The sequence below is a fragment of the Colossoma macropomum genome, unplaced genomic scaffold (assembly GCF_904425465.1).
Source record: "Colossoma macropomum unplaced genomic scaffold, Colossoma_macropomum, whole genome shotgun sequence".
NCBI lineage: Eukaryota > Metazoa > Chordata > Actinopteri > Characiformes > Serrasalmidae > Colossoma > Colossoma macropomum.
In genome coordinates this window covers 24,111,786-24,136,063 of record NW_023494802.1, presented here as the reverse complement: position 1 = coordinate 24,136,063, position 24,278 = coordinate 24,111,786, and the positions used below count along the sequence as shown (strand labels likewise).

The following is a 24,278-nucleotide window of genomic DNA, read 5'->3' as shown; positions in this document are numbered from 1 at the left end:
TAGTGGGTGTTTTGCTTTTCATTTTGGCTCATATTCCACTCGTGACCTGTGGAAAAGTAACATCATGTGTATATTTCACTGTTTTCACTGTTCTGACTGCATTTCAATTAGGAAAATCTGATTAAAGTGTTGCACAGTGTAAAGCAGTATGGCTCTGCGGTCATCTCCTTTTTAAAGTGGATTGTATTCAATTCTAATACATTCAGCATTTTATTTTGAAATGTAAACCGTCAGGCACTGTTTTTCAGTAAAGACATTGAGTGACATTAAATCAGTGTAATAGAGGGTTTGTTTTTCATTCTGGCTCATGTTCTGCATCTCACTATGGAACAGTAATGTCGTGTGAATTACATTTCACGTTTTTCCACTGTAGTGACTGCTTTTCGATCTGGCACAGATTGCTCTCCATAGATAATCTCCACTTCCACCTTAAAAGGTAATATAATTGTACAGTCATGTGATCTCCAGTCAGAAGCTACCAGACTGCTCAGTTTTAGATGTGGTCTGGGTTATTTTTGGCTATTAAACTGACAGCAGAGCGGTTTATCAGTCAGTTCCTTCCTCTTGCTGGTTTTCACACCAATCTCTGATCTTCATCTTGAGTAGGTGTGAAAGGAAAACATCCTCCTCTGAAACTTCCACCTTCTTCAGAGTTTCCACTCTCAGCTTCATTAGGTACATACAGTGGATGTTCTGACACAGTGAATGACTAAAAAACTGACCACATTCATCGGCAGTTAAAATCTTTTTTTTTTGGACTCTTTAAAATGCCAGTTATCACCTTAAAATCCACCAATAGGAGAATAGAACATCTAAAAATCCACCAATAGGAGAACAGTACACGTAAAAATCCACTAATAGGAAAACAGTACAGCTAAAATCCACCAGTAGGAGAACAACACAGCCGAAAATCCACCAATAGGAGAACAGAACAGCTAAAAATCCCCCAACAGGAGAAAAGTAAAGGTAAAAAACCACTAATAGGAGAGGAGTACAGCTAAAATCCTCCAATAGGAGAAAAGTGCAGCTACAAATCCTCCAATAGGAGAAAAGTGCAGGTACAAATCCACTAACAGGAGAACAGAACAGCTAAAAATCCACCAATAGGAGAACAGCACAGCTGAAAATCCACCGATTGGAGAATAATACAGCTAAAATCCACCAATAGGAGAACATTACAGCTAACATCCACCAATAGGAGAAGACTACAGCAAAAAATTCACTATTAGGAGAACAGCACAGCTGAAATTCTACCAACAGGAGAACAGAACAGCTAAAAATCTACCAATAGGAGAACAGTGCAGCTAAAATACACCTATAGGGGAACAGAACAGCTAAAATCCACCAATAGGGGATCGGCACAGCAAAAAATCCGCTAATAGGAAAACATCACAGTTAAAAATGCAATAGGACAGCAGCCCAGCTACAAATCCGGCAATAGGAGAACTGGAGAATCTAAAATTGAAAAGTTAGGGATTGTTTATTGTCTAACTGTGTGTGTAATTATGTAGCTGTGATGTCACTGTTATTGTATGATGTATAAAACTGTATAAATGAGATGAAGCCCGTCATCAGCAGGCATTTCTGCACTACTGACTGTCACTAATGCACTAATGCCGCGTCTCTCTCGTGATGCTGCAGCGTTCCTCCTGAATGCACCTCAGCTTGTGATCAGCGATGAGTTTAAGTTCTGCTGTGGCTACTCACTGACACTGTTCTCATCTCTCAGTCTCATTATTCTCCTCATTATTTTATTTTTCTTGACTTGTTTAATTTGAAGTGACCCAAAATGGAATGAAAGTGTTCAGGCTAATTGGACTGTGAGCAGGAACAACAGCACTAATTGGAAATCTGCATTTGGAGTTTTATGTGCCTGCAATAAAAAGAAATACAATAATAATAATAATAAGAAGAAGAAGAACAAAAATATACACTTCATTTCATTTTCAGCTGCTTATGTTTCTGTTTGATCATCATCATGTTCATTAACCCTGTGTGTGTGTGTATGTGTGTGTGTATGTGTGTGTTCATCTCCATCCGTTTCTTTTCCTCTCCAGACTTCTCTCGACCTCAGAGATTTCAAACGCTGTGGCCCGTTTGACCCATATATTAATGCCAAGGTGTGTACCCAAGCGCTGCCTGACCTATGACCTTTGACCCCTCTGCATGCTCCAAACTCTCCACTGGCCATGTGTGTGTGTGGGTGTGTGTGAATGGGGGCGGGGGCGGGGGGGTGCTTTAATCTGTTACATCTCTCTGATTAAACACATTAAACGTGAATAAGCTACATGACAGATTTGGATGAAAACTGAGTGATTGTTTGGGCTTTTTTCTCTTTCCAGTTGTGGTGTCCACTATGAAATATTCGATGTCCACTGTGAATTATTCAGTATCCACTATGAATTATTCGGCATCTACTATAAATTATTCAGTATCTACTATGAGTTATTCAGTATCCACTATGAATTATTCAGTATCCACTATGAATTATGCAATATCTACTGTGAATTATGCAATATCAACTATGAATTATTCAGTATCCACTATGAATTATTCAATGTCTATTATAAATTATGCAATATCAACTATGAATTATTCAGTATCTACCATGAATTATTCAGTGTCTGCTATGAATTATTCACTATCTTCTGTGACTTATTCAGCATTCTGACCTAATGGGTGGTTTTTACATCATTTTTATGACTGATCCTGAGGGACTAAAATGATCACGTTTTCATTAGAAATTCACTCTTCATGAACTTGTTTCGGACACAGCAGTAAACACAGCATGTCAAGTTAGTTATGGAAGGAAACCATGAACACATTGATCTGCTCCTGCTCCTCCTGGTTTCCAGCTCTGCTCCTGGAGAACCCTCTTTCCCTCCTCCCAATGCACTGGGGGGGTCCTCCAGGGTCAGGGTTGAGATCCACTGCTTTACAAGAACTACAGCAGAACCTTAAACTGACTCTGACTGAAGACTGTGTACCTGCAGCACTGCTGTCATAATAAGAGTCCTGTATAACTGTACTGTTCAAATTAGGAGACTGGATTTATTTGAACAATGACTGAAACATTTAGAATTATTATAATTATTATTCATTTCATTATTATTATTATTATTATTATTATTATTACTGCATATTATTATTAGTTTAATTTTGAGATGACCAGTGATAAAAGTGGGTGGGGCTAAACCTGCTGGTACCAATCATACACCACTACTGCGCTCTCACTCCAACCAACACGCACAGTTAACACTCTGAGCCGCAGGAAGATTTTCATCACCATCACAGAAAGAGAGAGACAAGAGTAGGAGAGAGAAAGAGAGTGAGAAAAGAAGTGAGAGAGACAGAACGCAGTAAGAAAAGAGACAGAGTGTCTGTTTAGTGTGTTTATGTGTATATGTGTGTGTGATGTGTAATGAGAGGTGGGGTGTATGGTTACCATGGTTACCATGTCATGGGTGAGTGGGTAAACGACAGAGAGCGAGAGGAAATAAAAAGAGGAAAGAGAAAGAAATATAGATATGAAATATGAAAAAATATATAAATGTGTCTGAGAGAGGAAATACATGGATGAAATGTTTCATTTCAAAATGTTTTTCATTAATAACAAGAAGTAGTTTTGAAAAGAATAACAGCTGGCATTTAACTCTTATTGTCAAAATCACTTTGATTTCTCTGCTAAAGTTTGTTCTTATTACTGTTATTAATAATAATATAGTACTGATATTGCCTGTGTGTAAATTATAGGTTTGACTCAAACAGTATTTTACATTTTACTGTATTTTACAATTCTTCTCATATCCACCCTTAAAGACATCGGGCCTCATTCTCCAATACCTTCTTAAGTTTGTTCTTAAATGTGTTCTTGAGAAAGGTCATAAGAAAATGCCAACATCATATTCATGGCGTGTTCTTAAAGCGCAGAACTGTTCTCACCTTTGTGCTCTTGAGTTTGAGTAGATTCTGTTCTTACCTAAGAACAAATCCCAAATAAGAAAAATAAGATCAGAGACAGATGTGCTGTAACATTGTCAGATAAGGAGACAGATGTGCTGTAGCATCAGATAAGGACACAGATTTGCTGTAACGTTGTGTCAGATAAGGAGACAGATGTCCTGTAGCATCAGATAAAGAGACAGACGTGCTGTAACATTGTCAGATAAGACAGATGTGCTGTAACGTCAGATAAGGAGACAGATGTGCTGTAACGTGTCAGATAAATAGACGTGCTGTAACGTGTCGGATAAGTAGACAGATGTGCTGTAACATTGTGTCAGATAAGGAGACATGTTCTATAACGTGTCAGATAAGGAGACAGATGTTCTATAACGTCAGATAAGAAGACAGATGTGCAGTTACATATCAGATAAGGAGACAGATGTGCTGCAACATGTCAGATAAGGAGACAGATGTGCTGTAACATCATGTCAGATAAGGAGACAGATGTGCTGTAATGTGTCGGATAAGGAGACAGATGTGCTGTAATATTGTCAGGTAAGGAGACAGATGTGCCATAACGTCAGATAAGGAGACAGATGTGCTGTAACGTGTCAGATAAGGAGACAGATGTGCTGTAACATTGTCCGATAAGGAGACAGATGTGCAGTAACGTTGTCAGATTAGGAGACAGATGTGCTGTACCGTGTCAGATAAGGAGACAGATGTGCTGTAACATTGTGTCAGATAGGGAGGCAGATGTGCTGTAACGTGCCAGATAAGGAGACAGATGTGCTGTAACGTGTCGGCTAAGGAGACAGATGTGCTGTAACATTGTGTCAGATAAGGAGACAGATGTGCTATAACGTGTCAGATAAGGAGATGGAAGTGCTGTAACGTGTCAGATAAGGAGATGCAAGTGCTGTAACGTGTCAGATAAGGAGATGCAAGTGCTGTAACGTGTCAGATAAGGAGATGGAAGTGCTGTAACGTGTCAGATAAGGAGAAGGAAGTGCTGTAACGTTGTCAGATAAGGAGACAGATGTGCTGTAGTGTCAGATAAGGAGACCAATGTGCTGTAACATGTTGGATAAGGAGACAGATGTGCTGTAACTTTGTGTCAGGTAAGGAGACAGATGTTCTATAACGTGTCAGATAAGGAGACAGATGTGCTGTAACCTCAGATTAGGAGACAGATGTGCTGTAACATTGTCCGATAAGGAGACAGATGTGCAGTGACGTGTCAGATAAGGAGACAGATGTGCTGTAAGATCATAAAAGTTTTCCAATTTGAACAGATATAAACATGTGTGACTCTCCAAAAATAAACTCATAGTCTTGTTTATATATGAGTGTTACAGTGAGTCACACTGACTGCCATTGTGTGCGTGAGTGTGTGTGTGTCCTGTAGTGATGATGTAAGCACCCCTCCCCCTACCCCTCAGGGCTCGGACTGATGATGTAAGCAGGGTCCAGTCACACAGCAGCGGGGGACTGTCAGTGTGTGTCAACATCAAACGCACGCACTCACACACACTGAGCTCTGCATTGTTGATCCAGAACGTTCCAGCTCACACTGTAATAACCACTGCTTAATAACATATACATGACTGAACTGACTGTTTATAAACACCAGAGTAACACATCACTGCTCATACTGCGTCTGACAGCACTGTACGGTGGAGTCTCATACACTACACACACACACACACACACACACACACACACACACACACACACAGAGATGGGGAGGGTTAACTTGTCTCTCATCATTTAAACCTTTATCTTTTATTGTAAATGTATCATTATTAGTTACTCTAATAAAGCGTGAATTAATATGAAATGAATATGATGAGTGAGACAGTGTCTCTCTCTCTCTCCCTCTCTCTCTCTCTCTCTCTCTCTCTCTCTCTCTCCCTCCTTTCTCTCTCTTCTTTCTCTTTGTGAATTTCCCCGGTTGTGCGACTAATAAAGGACAGTTTTATCTCTCTTCCTCTCACTCTCTGTCACCCTCTCTCTGTTTCCCTCTCTTTCTCTCCCCCTTTTCTTTTCTTCCTCTCCCTCTTTTCTTCCTCTCCCCTCTCCATTTTTCTCCCTCTTTTCTGTCCCTCATTCCCTCTTTCTTTCTCTCCCTCTTTTCTTTCTCTCTCCCACTCTGGATTTCTTGCTCTCCTTCTCTCTTTCTCTCTCTCCTTCTCTCTTTCTCTCTCTCCTCCTCTCTCTCTCTCTCTCTCTCTCTCTCTCTCTCTCCCCCACCCTCTCTCTGTTCTATCGGTAAGTTATTTAGGCTATGCTCCAAAAATCGTCTGTTCTGAGTTTTAAATATTTTTAATATTCTGAGTTCATACGAACCCTCCGCGATCCAGAAGAATAAGCGGCTTAGAAAATGTGTGTGTGTGTGTGTGTGTGTGTATGTGTGTGTGTGTGTGTGTGTGTGTGAGAGTTTATATGAATTCGAAGCTGCAGCTCCAGAGTCAGTCTGAGCACTTCCTGTTTCTCACAGTGTATCACTAACACTAGAGGGCACCAGGGTGAGTCCTTAGTGAATGGAGCTAAACAGTTTCGTGTTTTTTTTTTTACTACAGCTGATCAGTTAGCATTACTGCTACTGAGCGCTAAATGGTTAGCATTACTGCTACTGAGCGCTGATTGGTTAGCATTACTGCTACTGAGCGCTGATTGGTTAGCATTACTGCTACTGAGCGCTGATTGGTTAGCTTTACTGCTACTGAGCGCTGATTGGTTAGCTCTACTGCTACTGAGTGCTGATTGGTTAACATTACTTCTACTGAGCACTGATTGGTTAGCTTTACTGCTACTGAGTGCTGATTGGTTAACATTACTTCTACTGAGTGCTGATTGGTTAACATTACTTCTACTGAGCACTGATTAGTTAGCTTTACTGCTACTGAGTGCTGATTGGTTAGCTTTATTGCTACTGAGCACTGATTGTTAGCTTTAATGCTACTTAGAGCTGATTGGTTGGCATTACTGCTACTGAGTGCTGATTGGAGGGCATTACTGCTACTGAGTGCTGATTAGTTAGTGTTACTGCTACAGAGTGCTGACTGGTTAGCATTATTGCTACTGAGCGCTGATTGGTTAGCATTACTGCTACTGAGCGCTGATTGGTTGGTATTACTACTATATAAAAATGTATGCCTGTTCATCCTTTTGACAAACTTGCACAGTCATAAGCAAAAGTTTGGGTGCCCTGGTCAAATTCTCTGTTTTTGTTTCTGTTCATTTGCTGAATTTTTCATGATAAATGTACAATATGTATAAATCTGATCTCTGTAAATTAATCATTGAGCATAAAAGAATTAATGTGTGCCATAACTTTGTTTGCTTTGTATTGATTTGTTTAGATCTGAATTAATAATTGATTGTAATTGATTGTAATTGAATCAATTAAGTATTTTCATTTGTCCTTCATGGAAGCTCAGTTTTGTTTTGTGGTAGATTTTCTCCTCTGATGTTCTACTCCTCTTTTTCCTTCTCTCTCTGTAGAACAATGATAACGAGACTCCGCTGCACTGCGCCGCTCAGTACGGTCACTCCGAGGTGGTGCGGCTGCTACTAGAGGAGCTGACCGACCCCACCATGAGGAATAACCGGTTCGAGACTCCACTGGATCTGGCTGCTTTGTATGGCCGGCTGGAGGTGGTGAAGCTGCTGCTGTGTGCTCACCCCAACCTGCTCAGCTGTAACACGCGCAAACACACGCCGCTGCACCTGGCCTCGCGAAACGGCCACCTGCCCGTGGTGGAGGTGCTGCTGACCTCCGGCATGGACATCAACTACCAGGTGAGGTCAGCACTGCCACCTGCTGGATGTACAAAGTTCGGCAGACGCTTTTGTGGCAGAGTTGGAGTTCAGGTTGACAATATGGATCGTTACATATATAAATTATTTCACAATTTAATGCAATATGCTTTTCTGAATATATTGTGTACATCATTGGTACAGTACTTGTACCAACTGCATGTTTCAGTTTAACTTTATTAATTGCTAAAAATTTATAGAAATCATCATTTTTTGATAGTATTTTAAATGTAGCACTGCTGGCTCCTTTTCTCAGTTCTAGATGTCTGAAAAATGGTACCTCAACATTTTTCATCAATGTTAAAATAAATTTATTGATGGTTAAAATAAAATTATTGATGGTTATTTGTTAGATCTTAAAGACCTTACAATCATTAATAAGCATTTACAACACAAAAGTAAAAAGAGCAGGAGTGACCTGCTGTTGGCCCAACAGTAAACTCACATTCGTTTATACTGTCACACTTCATATTTTGAAGTTTGCTGATCTTTCTTTGTTTTTTTCATCAGTCAGCATTGAACTATCAGCTTTATTACATTTTTATATTCATAAGATATAAAGATACTTTTGCCCTGTTTATTAATGTGTTATAATGCTTACTAATGATTAATGAAGTGTTTATGACCTTAATAATAAATATTAACAAACTATTTTCAAACAGTTTATAAACCCTTTATAAACCTTTTACAAAGGCCCTCTTATTTTAAATAAGTATTGCGATATTCTATTTTTTCCATATCACCCACCTCTGTGTTGGGTAAACATCACTGTGGGGGGATTCTGTAAAAGAAAGTTCTCTTTAGATCTCACAGCAGGTGGATTTCCCCTAAATAAGGTGTCTGGGTGATTTAGTGTACAGCGTACAGTACTGGGCTCGAGTCGGGCCGGTTTTTAAATGAGTGATTTCTTTTACATACACTGTAAAAACTTAAAGTTTTAAGTTAAAGTCTTAAATCTGACTGTTAACAGGGTAACACACTCTGATCTGCTAACTGGTCTGGTGTTCAGTGAACTTAAAACAGTCAGTTTACTCACTTTATAACTTTAAATGGTTATTACTGATCTACAGTGGAGTAGATTTACCTTTTTATTGAAGTTTCTCTGCTCTCTCTCTGTCTCATATTACACTCTCTCTCTCTCTCTCTCTCTTTGACTCTCTCTCTCTGGCTCTACCTCTCTCTATCTGTCTCTCTCTTTGTTATGCCTCTCTCTCACTCTCTTTATAGTACCTCTCTCTTTCACTTTCTTCCTGTCTTTTAATTGTAAGCTCTTTCTCACACTCTCTTTTTTTAGACCACTCTGTTTCTATTGTGCCACTCTTGCCCTCTCAATCTCTATCATATTGCATTCTTTCTCTCTCTCTCTCTGTGTGTGACTCTATTATTCCTCTCTTTTTATTGTACCTGTCTCATGTTTTTCCTTTTTCTTTAATTGTATCTCTCTCGCTCTTTTTCTCACTCTCTCTTTACGTACCACTCTCGCCTCTCACTCTCGCTCTCTTTATCATATTGCACTCTTTTTCTCACTTTTCTCCTCTCTCTCTCTCTCTGAGTTAGAGGAGTGGCTGAGTGTGGTCCTGTATAAGACTATATTAGATGATGATGATGATGTTACTGTTTTAGCTTTTCTGGGCTGGTTAGAAATATTCTAACCCACCTGTTAGCTTGGTGTTAACTGTGTGTGTGAATGCTTTGCTGTGTGTGTGTGTGTGTGTGTGTGTGTTTGTTACAGACGGAGAAGGGCAGCGCTCTCCATGAAGCTGCTCTGTTTGGAAAGACTGATGTGGTCCAGAAACTGCTCAGTGCAGGTAAACACGCCCTGCTGGCTTCATTTAGGATCTTCTCTGCATCTCTGAGCTTGTGCATCAGTTTACTCAGCAGGGAGAAATAAACAGAGTCAGTTTAACAGTGTAATGTAGCGGTGTAAGCATTTTGGCTATTTCATGACCTCTTAATTCAAAGCACACAGTGATACTTGCGGGGTGGGAGATGCACTCAGGACTGCATCAGCGGCCATATTACAGAAACGTCCTCTTTTTCAGTCCTAATTTAAGATCTGACAGGTCAAGATAAGATTTTCACTAATTCATATTACAGAAGCAAATCTCATTTTAATTTAGGAATTTTCTCATCTTACTGCATCTTATCTCCAGTCAGGAAATCTTAACCTACTTGATTGAAGTTGACAATCAGCTGCCATGTCTGTTTCCTAGTAACTGACCATATACACACAGCTGAAATATAAACACATAATCGAAATAATGTTAAAATGTGAGTTACAGCTGCTGTTACTGATGTAAAAAGCTGAAACTAAAGTGTGATAAACTGTAAGTTGTGAATACTGTGAGAGCGCCCCCTGCTGTTTATCAGAGCGTCACCATTCCCCAGTTTCAGTCTCCATTTCCCAAACGCTTTAGGCGAGCATGCTAAAGTTATTCCTCCTAATAAACAGATTTCAGCTCTGTCTCCTCATTATTTACCACCATCACTGTAATATTTTATCATCAACATTAACACACAAAGGTAATAAGAGGGCACAGTGGAGATTGTGTCTGCAGTGTCTGAAATTTTTAAAACGCAGAGTTACAAAAGAAAAAACATCCCACAGTGAAAGCAGCGTTTTACAATATAAATAAATGTAGCGTAATTATGCTAGTAGTGAACTATGCTGCCTGACACAGCTGCCGAAAAATGATAGAAACGGACTCCTAAACAGATATTAGGACACTGTTGGGGTTTATCCTAAAGTTAGGACAGTATTTAGGAGATTTAATCTAGTTAGGATGTTTTTGTAATACTGTTTTCTTATCTGGAGTTAATGATAAGATTATGAAGTTAGAAACTGTTATTCTGTAATAGTTACTGTCCTCAATTCAGTCCGTACTGAAGTCATCATGGAGACTGAAAAGATCAGATTTCGGAGTTAAGGTGTTTCTGTAGTACAGGCCCTGGTTTGGAACCTTGTTGTGTGTATCAGGGAGTGATTAAACGCTGTGTGTTTCCTCTATGCACTCATTTCAGTCCACCAGTATGTTTAAATTCCGTAATTTTCCCACCTCACCCTGAGGACAGCGGTCGGCTGAACTGAGCGGGTACTCAGAGCCTTAGAGGACTGCAGGCTCAGTGAAGGTGTGAGTGCAGACTGTAGTGTTTACGTGTGATGTACGGTGTTAATGTGAGTTCACCTGTTGCAGGTATTGATGTGAACATTGTGGACAGTAAGAATCTGACTGCGCTGGACATCGTTAGAGAAATGCCCTCTCAGAAAAGCAGACAGATCGCAGCTCTCATACAGGGTAAGTGTGTGTATCTGTGCGTCTCGATGAGGATGATGAAAACATTTTCTCATTGTAGTGAGTGTTAGGTCTTCAGGCTTCAGTATTGACCAACAAGTTGCATCAGTCACGGTCACCCATTCAGCCTACAGCAGTTTAGCTTCACCCATTCAGCCTACAGCAGTTTAGCTCCACCCATTCAGCCTACAGCAGTTTAGCCCCACCCTTTTAGCCTACAGCAGTTTAGCTCCACCCATTCAGCCTAGAGCAGTTTAGCCTCACACTTTCACACAGTTATAAGACATATTTCAGCCCAGACTGCTTCTTGAATGAGACATAGCTAATCAGAATAGAGCTCATTTACGTATCAGTCTTAAAAGACAGTAACAGAAACAGTGTGTTTAATTGTAAGGGATGAAAATGATCGTAAGGTGTATAAAACCACAAAAAAAACATAAAAGGAGCTAAAACTTAAAAAAAAATGGCAAAAATAAACACATCGAAAATAACAGAAAAAAAGAACCCTTGACCTGAATGTCACCTGCTCGTATGTATTTGTGTTATTGTTTCTGTAGTCCATATGAGCGGTCATCCTCCTGATCAGGCCCTGCCCCCTCCTCCACCACCCCCACCCCAGGAGAAGCTCAGCCCCCGGAAAAAAGGTCAGAACTCAACAACCCCAACAGATTATACTGTACGGTGGTATACATTATATACTATGATTGTTACACATTCTGTATTAAAGCAGAAGAGCTCACTGTGTGTGCAGGAGACGTGGAGCAGCAGGTGAACGATCTGATGTCCGGGATGGAGGAAAGTCCGTACGAAGCTCTGTTTGAAGCCTCCTCCTGCCACTCGCTGGACAGTCTGACCAGCGGGAGATCTTCTGACCGTGATTCCGGGCGGCCGGACAGCGACACAGGCAGGGTAAGGGGTCCATTAATAATAATAATAATAAGAAGAAGAATCAGAAGCAGATCTACAGCTGAACCACGTTCACCACACTGTAAAATATATACACTACACTTTATATGCTGTGTATACACATGCATGGCTGCTAGAGATATACTGAAATACTTGCTTAAAAGTGAATTCCACCCATGTTTAAAATTCCAGTATAATTAAATAGTTAAGATGCAAACAGAGTCATTCAGAGCAGTTTCTCCTTTCAGAATTGTTCACAGTGGTGGTGACGGGAACCAGACATCCACCTCTAAAAGCTCCCTCACAGAAAGTTATTACATGGAATGGTTATGAATACACTGCTCACACTTAGCATGCTACACCAGCTTTGACCAGCAGAGGGTGGCTGTTTTGTTTTTTTGTCATCCCCCTTAACCTTCAGGGACCTGTGGGCGGCTGCGCCAGGTGTGCATAAGTTTAGATGTAGGCTAGTTGTATCTCTGTGTTAACTCTATGTAGGCTAACAACATAGAGAGCACAAAAAGACCAAACAGTTAAAAACTCTTAACGCTGTACGCTGTGATTTTCCTCACAGCCCTAATCATCACCCTGGTTTAAACTCAGCATGAAACTAAACAGCCACAGCTCCAGCTCAGTGAGACTCAGCAACTGCACAAACGTCTAAACTGAGGCTGCCGTTGTGTCGCTCAACCAGAAACTGGCGTTTAAAAAGCGGGTTTCTCAGTGAAATATTAAAGAATAAACAGCGGCTGTAGATCATTAGTTTTATTCAGTTTAACTTGTACACATTGTTCTCTTTTAGGCTGGATATTCAGTCAGAGCAGCTGTCATCTTGTTTCCATGGCAGCAGGTTGACTGATTGGTGCTGATGTTATCGTCAAGTTAAAGTGACGTACGCATTAGTTAGTTGTTACTAGTTAAGACACGATTTACTACTTACTACTACTGCTGTGCAAAATGGCAAAACATGAATCCTTTAAAGATCTCAACAACACATCATTAAAAATGGATAAATTTCCTTAATATGGGAGAGTTTTTCGCTTTGATTTCTTTAGATGTTGAAGTGTAGTGTGTAAATGTACAGACAGTCTTTTATAGACAGAAGAGTCAGTATTGATCCACTCAGCATTGACAGCATCAAACAGCTGAAAAACACTGCTGAGCTAGTTTGAGTTTTAATAAGAAACCAAATATTCTGTATAGGGTTTAAATCTGGACTCTGACCAACCAGAACCATCTGTATCAACCATTATATTTTGGGCTTATGTTTTATTTGGCTATGAATGTACAAAAATACACTAAAAAGCATAGCATCTTGCACAGGAAGGGTTTGTCCACTAGGGGGAGACTGTTTTCCAATCTTGCCGCTTACAGTGGATTTTAAAGATCTCATCTGTTTGTAGATGCTGCTAACAGTCAGTTGCTCTCTCTCTCTCTCTCTCTCTCTCTCTCTCTCTCTCTCTTTGTTTTCAGTTTTTTCCTAAAGACCGTGCTCCTCCTCCTCCCTCTCAGCTCGGACCAGGACAGGAGGAAGAGCTCAGCTCTGAGGTAGAGCAGGAACACTGACCTTCAGAGCTGATTACTCTGTAGCACTCTACACTACACATTTAAAAAGATGGTTTTTCAAGGGTTCTTTAATAAAGAAAATGTTCTACGTAGAACCATGAACGCTTAAAGAACCCTTTGCATAATTAAGATTTTTTTGCATCATGAAATGGTTCTTCAGATTGATGTAGAATGTGTTTTATATGGTTCTGTAGAGAACCTTTTTGAAATGAGTTCTTTTCACAGACTTGACATTGTAACAATAGAAAAACCCTTTGTGGAGCTATATAGAACCCTTTTCAAAAATGTTCTGTATAGAATCATCCTTAGCACATTCTCCATCCGTGTGAAGAACCATTTAACAATGCACAGAACTCTTTAATCATGCAGAGGGTTATTTGATTGTTCATGGTTCTATGTAGAGCCAGTGACTTTACTCAAGAACCCTCTAAGAACCATCTTTTTTAAAAGTGCACCTTGACACCTTAACCATAGCAGAACCCTTTTTGGTGCTATATAGAAAAAAATCTATATAGAACCATATACAGCACATTCTCCATCAATCTGAAGAACCAATTAAGCATGAAATGGTTGTATGTAGAATTCATGGTTCTAAATAGAACCATTACCTTTACTAAAGAACTCTTGTAGAACCATATTTTTTTTGAGTGCGTGCTATTCACGCTAGACTCTTAAAGATGGTTCTACAAGGGATCTGTAGTAAATAAAATGGTTCTATATAGACCCATGAACACTCAATGAACCCTTTGCATGAGAAAAGGGTTCTTTGTATGGTGAAATGGTTCTTCAGATTGAGAGAATGCGCTGAAGGTGGTTCTATATAGAAGCTTTTTGAAAAGGGCTGTCAAGCTTGTAACAAAAGCAGAACTTTTTGGTGCTATGTAGAACCATATGCAACTCATTCTCCATCACTCAGAAGAACCATTTCACCCTGCAGAGAACCATTTAAGCATGAAATGGTTGTATATAGAACTCTAGTTCTAAGTAGAACTATTCCCTTTACTAAAGAACCCCTGAAGAACCATCTTTTTTGAGTGTGTATTGTTCACTCTGCAATCCGTACAGTCCATACACTGAACTGCAGTTTTTAGTTCAGAGTTTTTGTGATGTCACAAAAATCAGCATATTTACGTATATCTGCCTATTCAGCCTACAGCAGTTTAGCCCTACCCATTCAGCCTAGAACAGTTTAGCTCTGCTCATTCAGCTACAGCAGTTTAGTCCCACCCATTCAGCCTAGAACAGTTTAGCTCTGCTCATTCAGCTACAGCAGTTTAGTCCCACCCATTCAGCCTAGAACAGTTTAGCTCTGCTCATTCAGCTACAGCAGTTTAGTCCCACCCATTCAACCTGCAACAGTTTAGCTCTGCCCATTCAGTCTACAGCAGTTTAGCCCCACCCATTCAGCCTACAGCAGTTTAGCTCCGCCCATTCAGCCTACAACAGTTTAGCTCTGCTCATTCAGCTACAGCAGTTTAGTCCCACCCATTCAGCCTACAGCAGTTTAGCTCCGCCCATTCAGCCTACAGCAGTTTGGCTCCGCCCATTCCGCCTACAGCAGTTTAGTCCCACCCATTCAGCCTACAGCAGTTTAGCCCCACCCATACAGCCTGCAACAGTTTCACCCCACCCATTCATGCTAAAGTTATAAAGAGCATCTCTCTTTCTTTCTCTCTCTCTTCCACACTCTCTTTCTCTCTCTTTCTCTCTCTCTCTCTCTCTCTTTCTCTCCCTCTCTCTCTCTCTCTCTCTCTCTCTCTCTCTCTCACTCTCTCTCTCACTCTCACTCTGTCTCTCTGTCTTTGTCTCTCTCTCTCTCTCTGTCTCTCACTCTTTCTCTCACTTTCTCTCTCTGTAGGCTGTGTATACCAGCAGTAGTGTGGATGAGCGGTTGGAGGAGGATGATGATGATCACCCCTATGAAACCCTACACACCGCACGCACCAAACACCCCAACACCGACACACACACCCACACAGGTAACACACCCACACACCCACACACGTAACAAACACACACATTATGATAAATGCAGTCCTTTAGTCCTCCAGTAAGACTTTTATATTGAAAACAAACCCTAATATAAGATTACTGTCTCTCAGGTCTCTCCCCTTCGTTATTTATAGATTAGCTTATTTGCATACATCCTCACTGAGATTTGTTCTGTGAACATCAGCATCGTCTTTGGTTCCTCTTTGTTGCCACTTTCATTCAGAGTTCCGTCTGTGTGACTAACGATTTCATATTTTACAGTGCAACAAAACAATAGAAGCCATATCGCCCCCTATACTTTCTGTAGTGTATTCCTTTCTGTCAAAATGACTGTATGGATCATATGAACATTATAGAATGCTTTTAAAACGAAACAATAGAAGCCATATCGCCCCCTACACTTCCTGTAGTGTATTATCTGTCAGAATGACTGTGTGGATCATATGAACATTTATAGAACACTTTTTACATTCATATAGTATCAGCCTGAGTGTATGCCATATTGTTTGTTTTACATTGATTGTTTATACATTATACATGATTCTGTTTGTAGATAAAGACATCTCTGCCAAGTCTTCCAACAGTCTCCTACCTCAGGTAACACATTTAATGTTGATCTTTCTGTTTGTGTCTAGTGTTTTTTTGATAGAGCTGCAATTATATTCCTGTTTTTCTATTGAAGCAGCGGAAGCCCATTGCACCAACTGACCTTCGACCTCCAGGCTCAAACACACACTCGCTGAAGCCCCCTGGACCGCCTGCAGGTGCTGGCCGACCCTCCGCAGGTAAGAATGAGTGTGGGTCCATTGTGGTCTCAGTAGGGTACACTGTCTGCATGAGTCTGAAAGGAAACTCTATAACATCACTCACAGCAACCGAACAGACTGACCCACACTGGCCCGTCTGAGTGTGAGAGCTGTGAGAGACGGAAGGCAGTAAGATGTGTGGTGCTCTCCACACTTAGACATGGAAAAGTGTGGATACTACTGTTTAAAAGTTTGAAATCATAGCTTTTCAGAAAATTTGGAATAATAACATCTCAGATGTTTGGAATCATGACCATTCAGTATATTGTATATTGGAGGCATAACTGTTTAGATGTTTGGAATCACCAATGTTCAGAGGTTTGGAGTCGTAGCCGTTCAGAAGTTGGAAATCATGACTGTTTATCTGTTTTGAGTCATAACTCTTTAGACATTTGAAGCCATAACTCTTCAGACGTTTGGAGTCATAATCCTTCAGAGGTCATCATTTCCATCATGACCATTGAATCATGACCGTTTAGAAGTTTAAAATCATGATCGTTCAGAAGTTTGGAATCATTACTGTTCAGAAGTTTGGAATCATTACTGTTCAGAAGTTTGGAATCATAACTGTTCAGAAGTTTGGAATCACAACTGTTCGGAAGTTTAAAATTATGGTCGTTCAGAAGTTTAGAATCGTAACTGTTCAGAAGTTTGGAATCATGACCGTTCAGAAGTTTGGAATCATGACTGTTGTGAAGTTTGGAATTGTAACTGTCTTAAAGTTTATAATAAAAACTGAATCATGAATGTTCAAAAGTTTGGAATCAAAACTGTTCATAAGTTTGGAATCAAGACTGTTTTAAAGTTTGAAATCTTAACTGTTCAGATGTTCCCAAGTTTGAAACTTCCACAATTCAGATGTTTTAATCACTATTGAAAAGTATGGAATCAAAACCGCTCAAAGGTTTTTATTCATCATTGTTGCAAAGTTTAGAAATATCTATCTATATATAGAAATGGAATCATTGCTGTTTAAATGTTTGAATCACTGTTGTAGAGTTTGGAGTCAGATCCACTGAAAGTTAAAGTTAATGTCCAGACTGTTACGTATTTCAGAAGTGGTCATCAGATTTCAGACAAAGAACCAGACAGAATGTTTTATTTCTCAGGTCTACAGTGTGAAAGTCACTTTTGCACATAAAGGTTCTCAGATCTGCTGCTTGGTCTGGATCTGTTGTTCTCACAGCACGGTTCCATGCTCCATCTTCTCCACCACGCTGGATATAATGACCGTGTGTGAGTCAGGCCTGCAGAGCTCCTGATGTTCCTTCTTTTCCATCATCAGTTCAGATTTTTGGCTGCTGCTCTCAGTTCGAGAGGAACGTGTTCAGTGTCAGTGTTTATCTGCTCAGAAGTCTGAACTGTAGCTGTGATTAGTCACAGTGTTTCCGTATCTTAGCGCTGAGTCTGCCTGGACCCTCTGAGGAAAGTCTCTGGGAGTCTTAAGATCCTGACGTTACAGTGATCAGGGCTTGGTGCGCTACACGGAGTGCAACAGCTGAGAATACCAAACATTTAACTCATTCTTATGGAACAGGTGTTAGAATATTAATAAAACATGCAGAAATGTAATCTGACCCAAGTAAAAATGAACACGATAAAAACATAATTATTATGTAATCAAATAGAAAACGGTTAAAAATTAAACATCATTATGTTAAAAAGTCATAGTAGGATAAGAGTAGTATCGTAAATTCTGTATTTACAGTAAATGCAGTGTATTCAGTACTTCCACTATGTTTAATGTTTATAGTGAATTCAGTTTTTACAGTGTTTTCAGTGTTTATACTGAATATAACTGTATACTGGGTTCAGTATTTGCAGTATATTCAGTGTTTACAGTGTAGATATATTCAGTATTTACTCTGGAATTAAATTTAGTATTTACAATATGTAGTTATATTAAGTACTTACAGCATTTACCATATGTAGTTAGTGTTGTTTTAGTCCATTTACAGCATGGACTACTTTCAACATTTACAGTATTTACAGTATATTTTTATATACAAAATATTCAGTATTTACAGTATGTATTTTTATTCAGTATTTACAGCATTAACAGTGTGGAGTTCTTTTCAGTATTATAAACTATTTTCAGTGTGGAGTTACATGCAGTATTTACTGTATGGAGTTACATTCGGTATTTGCAGTATGTTTTATTATTCAGTATTTACAGTGTGGAGTTATGTTCAGTGTTTACAGTACTCTAGTATGGAGTTATTCATTATTTACAGTATGGCATTATATGCAGTATTTACAGTGTGGAGTTATCTTCAGTATTTACAGTATTTTCGGTATGGAGTTATATGCTGTATTTACAGTGTGGAGTTATATTCAGTATTAATAGCATTTACAGTATATAGTTATATGCAGTACTTGCAGTTTGGAGTTATACTCAGTATTTACAATATTTACAGTATCCAGTTATGTGCAGTATTTGCAGTGTGAAGTTATAAAAAGTGTATGTTTTAGTCGTATATTAATTGTTCTGGTTTTAATAAACATCAGTAAAAGTTCTTTATGTTCCTCAGTGCTGGCTGATGGTGTGTCAGGCTGTAGCTCCGCAATGGCGTTGTTAGAGCTGCACATGTTGGTTTAATGGTTTGAGGAACTCTGAGCTCTTTGTGCAAGACATTTTGGGTGTTGGTGTTTTGGTCTGGAGAATAGAACTGACCTCATCTCCTCATGGACCTGCTGAGCGTTACAAATCAAACCCTCAGAGCAAACACTGAACAGGTCGCAGCTGTGTGTGTGTGTGTGTGTGCGTGTGTGTGTGTGGATGGGGGTGGGGGTGTGTTTGGGTGTGCCTCTCACAGGGGGATGGGTGGAGCCCTGGTGAAGGTGGGTGGAGCTCTTACTGCATGGCTGAATTTATAAACACATCCGTCCTCTCCTTCACTGTGTAGTTTTCCAGGCTGCATAATTAAACGGCGCTCTCTGAGCGGAGAGCTCAGATACTCCGGCTCAGTTTCAGAGTCTGGTTTCTGACACCGTGCAGGTTCCGTCCAGCTGATGAAATAAATTCAGCTGGAAAACTGAAATATTGCAGTAAATTCTGTAAATTAGGTTGTGTTTACATCAGCTCTAAGAATAAACCCCCCCCGCCATACTGCACTCTTACAAAAGATCCCAGAGGATTTTTTAGTAAAGACCTGAACACTCGAAGAACCATTTTCATGCTTAAAGCGTTCCTTGAATGGTGAAAAGTTTCTTCAGAATGATGCAGAATGTATTGTATATGGTTCTATATGGAAGCTTTTTGAAAAGGGTTCTATATAGCACGAAAAAGGGTTCTGCTACTGTTAAAGTGTCAAGCTTCACTTTTAAAAAAGATGGTTCTGTTAGGCTTCTTTAGTAAAGTCACTGGCTCTACATAGAACCATGAACACTTAAAGAACCCTGTGCATGATTAAACGGTTCTTTGCATGGTGACATGGTTCTTCAGATTGATGGAGAATGTGTTATATAAAGCACCAAAAAGGGTTCTTCTATTGTTACAAGCTTGACATCATAACAACAGTAGAACCCTTTTTGGTGCCATATAGAACCCTTTTCAAATTGTTCTGTATTGAACCAGATAAAACACATTTTCACAATACAAAGGAATCTTTGAGTGTTCATGGTTCTATACAGAACCATTTTCCTTACCCTTGAAGCACTGTCTTTTTTAAGAGTGTTGTAAAAATATAATATCTCTTTTTGGTACTATAAAGAACCCTTTTCAAAAAAGTTCTATATACAATCTTTTGAAGATCTTTTTAAGAGTGTAGTAAAGAGAACCCCTCTGAGAAATATGGAGTGGGTTTACAGAGAATTCCGCTCAGTTTTCAGCTGCAGCTGTTTACCCTCTAATATCACTGCTGTGAGTTTGTCTTTGGTTAGAATTTTTCACTGGAAACTGGGCAGCTAAGCGGTCCGCATGTGTAACGGTCAAATGATTTCAGGACAATAGCTCTGTCTTTGATTTATCCCTTTCAGTGTAGGAATAAAATGTAATGTAAAATGTAAAATGTAAAAAAATTTTTTTTATTATGGAAGTGCCATAAATCTACATTTTAACAGGTTAATTCACACATTCAAACAATACCAGGGGATTTTAGTATAATAGATATGATCCCCACTTATGCTGAACTATCATTGTACGTCATATGTATATGATTGTTATTACTAATTCCATAGACTACTGTACACAAATCATATTGCCTACTAAAGAAACGCCTGCCAACAGTGGTGGCCTTTTATTTTAACAGGAGGAATTCACAGAAAACACGTGTGTTGATAATAGCAGAGATGAAGGAGAATTTCGGCTGAAGGCTTATGCATGAATCTGTAATCAAAAAGCATCTGAAGTTTTTCATCTGAGTGGTGGAACAGTGTGCTCACTTTTATCAGAGGGAGAGCAAATACATACTTTTGCTGTGAGATTGACACACTGACCAAACTTTTTGCCGTGAGATGAATTTATTTCTTGCTAATGTAGCCTGAAACGGGACTGAGGTTAGACGACTTTTGGCACCCGGAAAAACTACAGAACTCCGTGAGACAGTGACGATATAGATGCAATGAAAGACACAGATGTTCCTCACCTCTGAGCCGCTGTTGCTCCTGGATCATTCCACTTTACAGTACCAGTACAGCACTTACGGTTGGCAGGGACAGCTCTAACAGGGCAGAGATTTTCACTGACCTGTTAGCTCCTCTGAACGTGCTCCGCTGAAACACACTGAGCTGTTAAACTCATCAGAATTTGTTTGGGGCGGGGGTCTGCATACTTGGGTCGGGGTCAGTGAACGTGTGAAGGTCAAAGATCAGCTGTGACATCATCGTGTCACCAAATACCACGACCCCCTCACTGTAACACCAGATCATCTCACACACACATGCTCAAACACACTCACACATACACTTCAGACACTTCAGAGTGTGTGTGGTGGATCTTTGCCCAACCATCTGTTTAGTGTCAGAGAGAGAGAGAGAGAGAGAGAGAGAAAAGAGTAAGAGAGAGAGAGAAAACAAAGGGTGAAAAAAGAGAGAAAGCAAGCAAGGTGTGTGTGTGTGAGAGAGAGAGGGAGAGAGAGATAGAGAAAGAGAAAAAACAGAGAATGAGAGAGCAAAAACAGGGTGTGAGGGAGAGAGAGAGAGTGAGAGAGCAAGGAAAGAGAGCAAACAAGGTGTGATAAAGAGAGAAAGCAAGGAGAGTGAGTGAGAGAGAAAGAGTGAGCAAAGAGGGAAGAACAGAGCACTAAACTCTCTCTCTCTCTCTGAAATGTCAGCTGTTTCCACTCTGAGTTTAGAGTTTTCTAACTGTGCTGATTCTGTGAGTCATTTCCCTCTCTCTCTCTCTCTCTCTCTCTCTCTCTCTCTCTCTCTCTCTCTCTCACTGTCTTGCTCTCTCGCTCTCCTGCTCTCTCGCTCTCTCTGGACAATACCCGATCTGTTCTGGACGCTGTGTCGTGGGTGTATTCTTCTTAGCTGGAGTTGATCTTCTCATACCACACTCTGTAATCTCTCTCTCTCTCTCTCTCTCTCTCTCTCTCTCTCTCTCTCTCTCTCTCTAAAACAGAGAATTCCGCAGATCTGAGCGCAAGCGTTCCAGAGCAGTTCACTGGACTACTCCACGGATCTTCTCCTGTGGTGGACAGCCGTGGAGGGGAAGAAGCGTTCCGGCTGAAGTCCAGCCAAAGCTCCGGCACTTTGACCTCTGCGACCTCCTCTGCCCCCCCTCCCGCATCCATGGCAGCCATCCTCACGGATCCCGACCCCAAAGCGATCTACGCCACCGTAAACAAAGAGCCACGGGACTCTCCCTCCCGAGCGTCACCATCAGCCGGGCGGACGCGTCCGGGCGACCTGAAGTTGGCCCGCAGCCTGTCCAAATCCGACTCTGACTTGCTGGTGTCTCCGCCCAGCGAGGAGGAGGCGGGACTAGGTGGCCGCAGCGAATCCGTGTCCAACTGCAGCGCCACCAAGAGGAGGCTGGAGAAATCGCCCTCCTTCACGTCGGAATGGGACGAGGTAAGAGCTACCCCTGCTTATCTGGATGGGAAATGTACTGCTTTGTTTGTTCGTGGAGTTTTAAAACGATAGTTTGGTGGAAAATCTGATTCCGGTTAAACGTGTTTTGTGCTGCTTTAGTTTTAGCGCTGGAGTAACGAGGATCATGTAGCTAACATGTATGGATGCTTATACCCCACCACTTAGCATGGCACAGTGGTTTCTGTTGCTGTTATCTAAAAATAAGCAGACAAAATTTAGGCTTCAGGCAGCTGCTACTGTGGTTAGCTATGCTAACATACTTAATTGCTTGGTTAGTGTGTATGTGCTGTATGTGGTGTTTCACTGCACGGATGGGTAAAATGTGGAGGTGAAATTTCCCCGTTGTGGGACTAATAAGGGTCGCTTAATAATAATAGTAATAATAATAATAATAATAATGAAACCACATAATTAAGTCTATTAGAGATTACTGAACAACTTTAGGCCTGCAATTAGCTCTATGCTAATTGGTGAGCAATAAGCTTCCATTACTGGTTAGTTACATTAGCCTCGTAGCTCTAGCTCTAGCACTAAAAATAAAGAAGCAAACCATGTTGTTGAACATGTCTTGGCTGATTTGGAGTAACAGTTTGTTAGCCTGCTAGCACTTAGTTCTGACTAGGATGGCACAAAGCTGTGTATAAAAAGCAGGAGAATGTTATTATTTTTTTCTGAAATAGTATAAAACTGTTGCCTGTGAAACAAAGGAAATATTCCAATGACTGAAACAAGCTTCATAAATCCAAGTTATAGAGCTAGACGTTAGCAGACATTGGCATTATTATAGCAGGAGTTAACACTAAAATTGTTGGTATGTTTCCTAAATCTGTCCATTTCCATTAATCAAAATTAAGCTCTTTTTTGCATTTTTGGCATGTATTGGCTGGTCAGCAGACAGTATTCAGCGCCATGTTCACAAGCATATTCTCAGGACGACCAGCGTGTTTATTTTTCTCGCCCTGTGACCTGAGTGCCACTAGTTTAGCCGTTGAGGCTGTGTTAGTACCTGCACATCACGAGAGCATTTGGTTGCTTTTGGTTGCAGCTGTTTAAATTTGAAAATCACACTTTGTAAAATGCAGATTTTCATTAACATAAATGCTTTAGAATTAGCATTAGCATTGATTGAGGTGGCAATTTGATAATACGTTGCTACTTATAAGGAGAGTTTCTGCGCCTCACTCAGGAGCTGAAGCTTCATGAGTTCACAGCTGGATCTCCAGGAGCTTCTGTTGGAGATGTGTGAAGAAGCACAATGCTCGGACGGGACCTGATTTTATTCTTCAAGTTTTGATAGGATGGTGAATAGTGGGCGTTTCAGAGTGAACACGGAGTCAGACTCTGACAATTAGCAGACAGTTTTGAAAAAAGTAAATAAATGACTAAGTTTTGTCAAAAAAATGACATGCCACGACATTTTGATGTTTATTGTATGTAGTTTCTGAAACACGACTCATTATTTGTTGAAAGCTTGATTATAATGTATATATTTTTACGTTTTAAGATGTAGACGAGGCGAGATGTCGGTTATCAGGCTAGCGTGTTAGCATCCGCACTGCTCTCGCTTTTCTCACACTTTCACAGCAAATGCAAGAAAAAAGACTTCAGGAGGAAAGAACAGAGAACTTGTACAGAGGAGAATTACCACTCTGCAATGTCTTCCGTGTTTCTCGAATGCTAGAGGGCGCTCCCGAACGAGTCCAAAATGAATGGGTTGACATGGAGCATTTGAGTAAAATCATAGTTTATAAATTCTTAAACATTTTTAATGTAAAAGAATACAGTCATTTCCTGAACACTGGGTAGCATCAAATATTTTAACACTGCTGTTATATTTTTAAGAGCTTTTAAACTCGAGTTATAGGAGTTTAAAACAGCACCTCATGTATGTCCATGACGTCAGTGAGCGCGA

At 40.2% G+C, this 24,278-nt stretch overlaps 1 protein-coding gene across 7 annotated transcripts in view; it reads left to right on the top strand.

Moving 5' to 3' along the window:
- Positions 1–24,278, top strand: part of LOC118821995 (ankyrin repeat and SAM domain-containing protein 1A) — a 116,961-nt gene that overhangs the window by 39,978 nt on the left and 52,705 nt on the right. For 5 of the 7 annotated variants that reach the window (XM_036590741.1, XM_036590739.1, XM_036590743.1 and 2 more), the window contains exons 4-14: positions 2,058–2,120; positions 7,453–7,749; positions 9,500–9,575; positions 10,962–11,063; positions 11,618–11,704; positions 11,812–11,969; positions 13,440–13,514; positions 15,391–15,511; positions 16,078–16,121; positions 16,207–16,309; positions 21,894–22,345. In XM_036590741.1, coding sequence (XP_036446634.1) covers positions 2,058–2,120; positions 7,453–7,749; positions 9,500–9,575; positions 10,962–11,063; positions 11,618–11,704; positions 11,812–11,969; positions 13,440–13,514; positions 15,391–15,511; positions 16,078–16,121; positions 16,207–16,309; positions 21,894–22,345 — 1,578 coding nt within the window. The remainder of the gene's footprint in view (positions 1–2,057; positions 2,121–7,452; positions 7,750–9,499; positions 9,576–10,961; positions 11,064–11,617; positions 11,705–11,811; positions 11,970–13,439; positions 13,515–15,390; positions 15,512–16,077; positions 16,122–16,206; positions 16,310–21,893; positions 22,346–24,278) is intronic. The other 2 variants (XM_036590740.1, XM_036590744.1) reach the window with 2 other exon arrangements.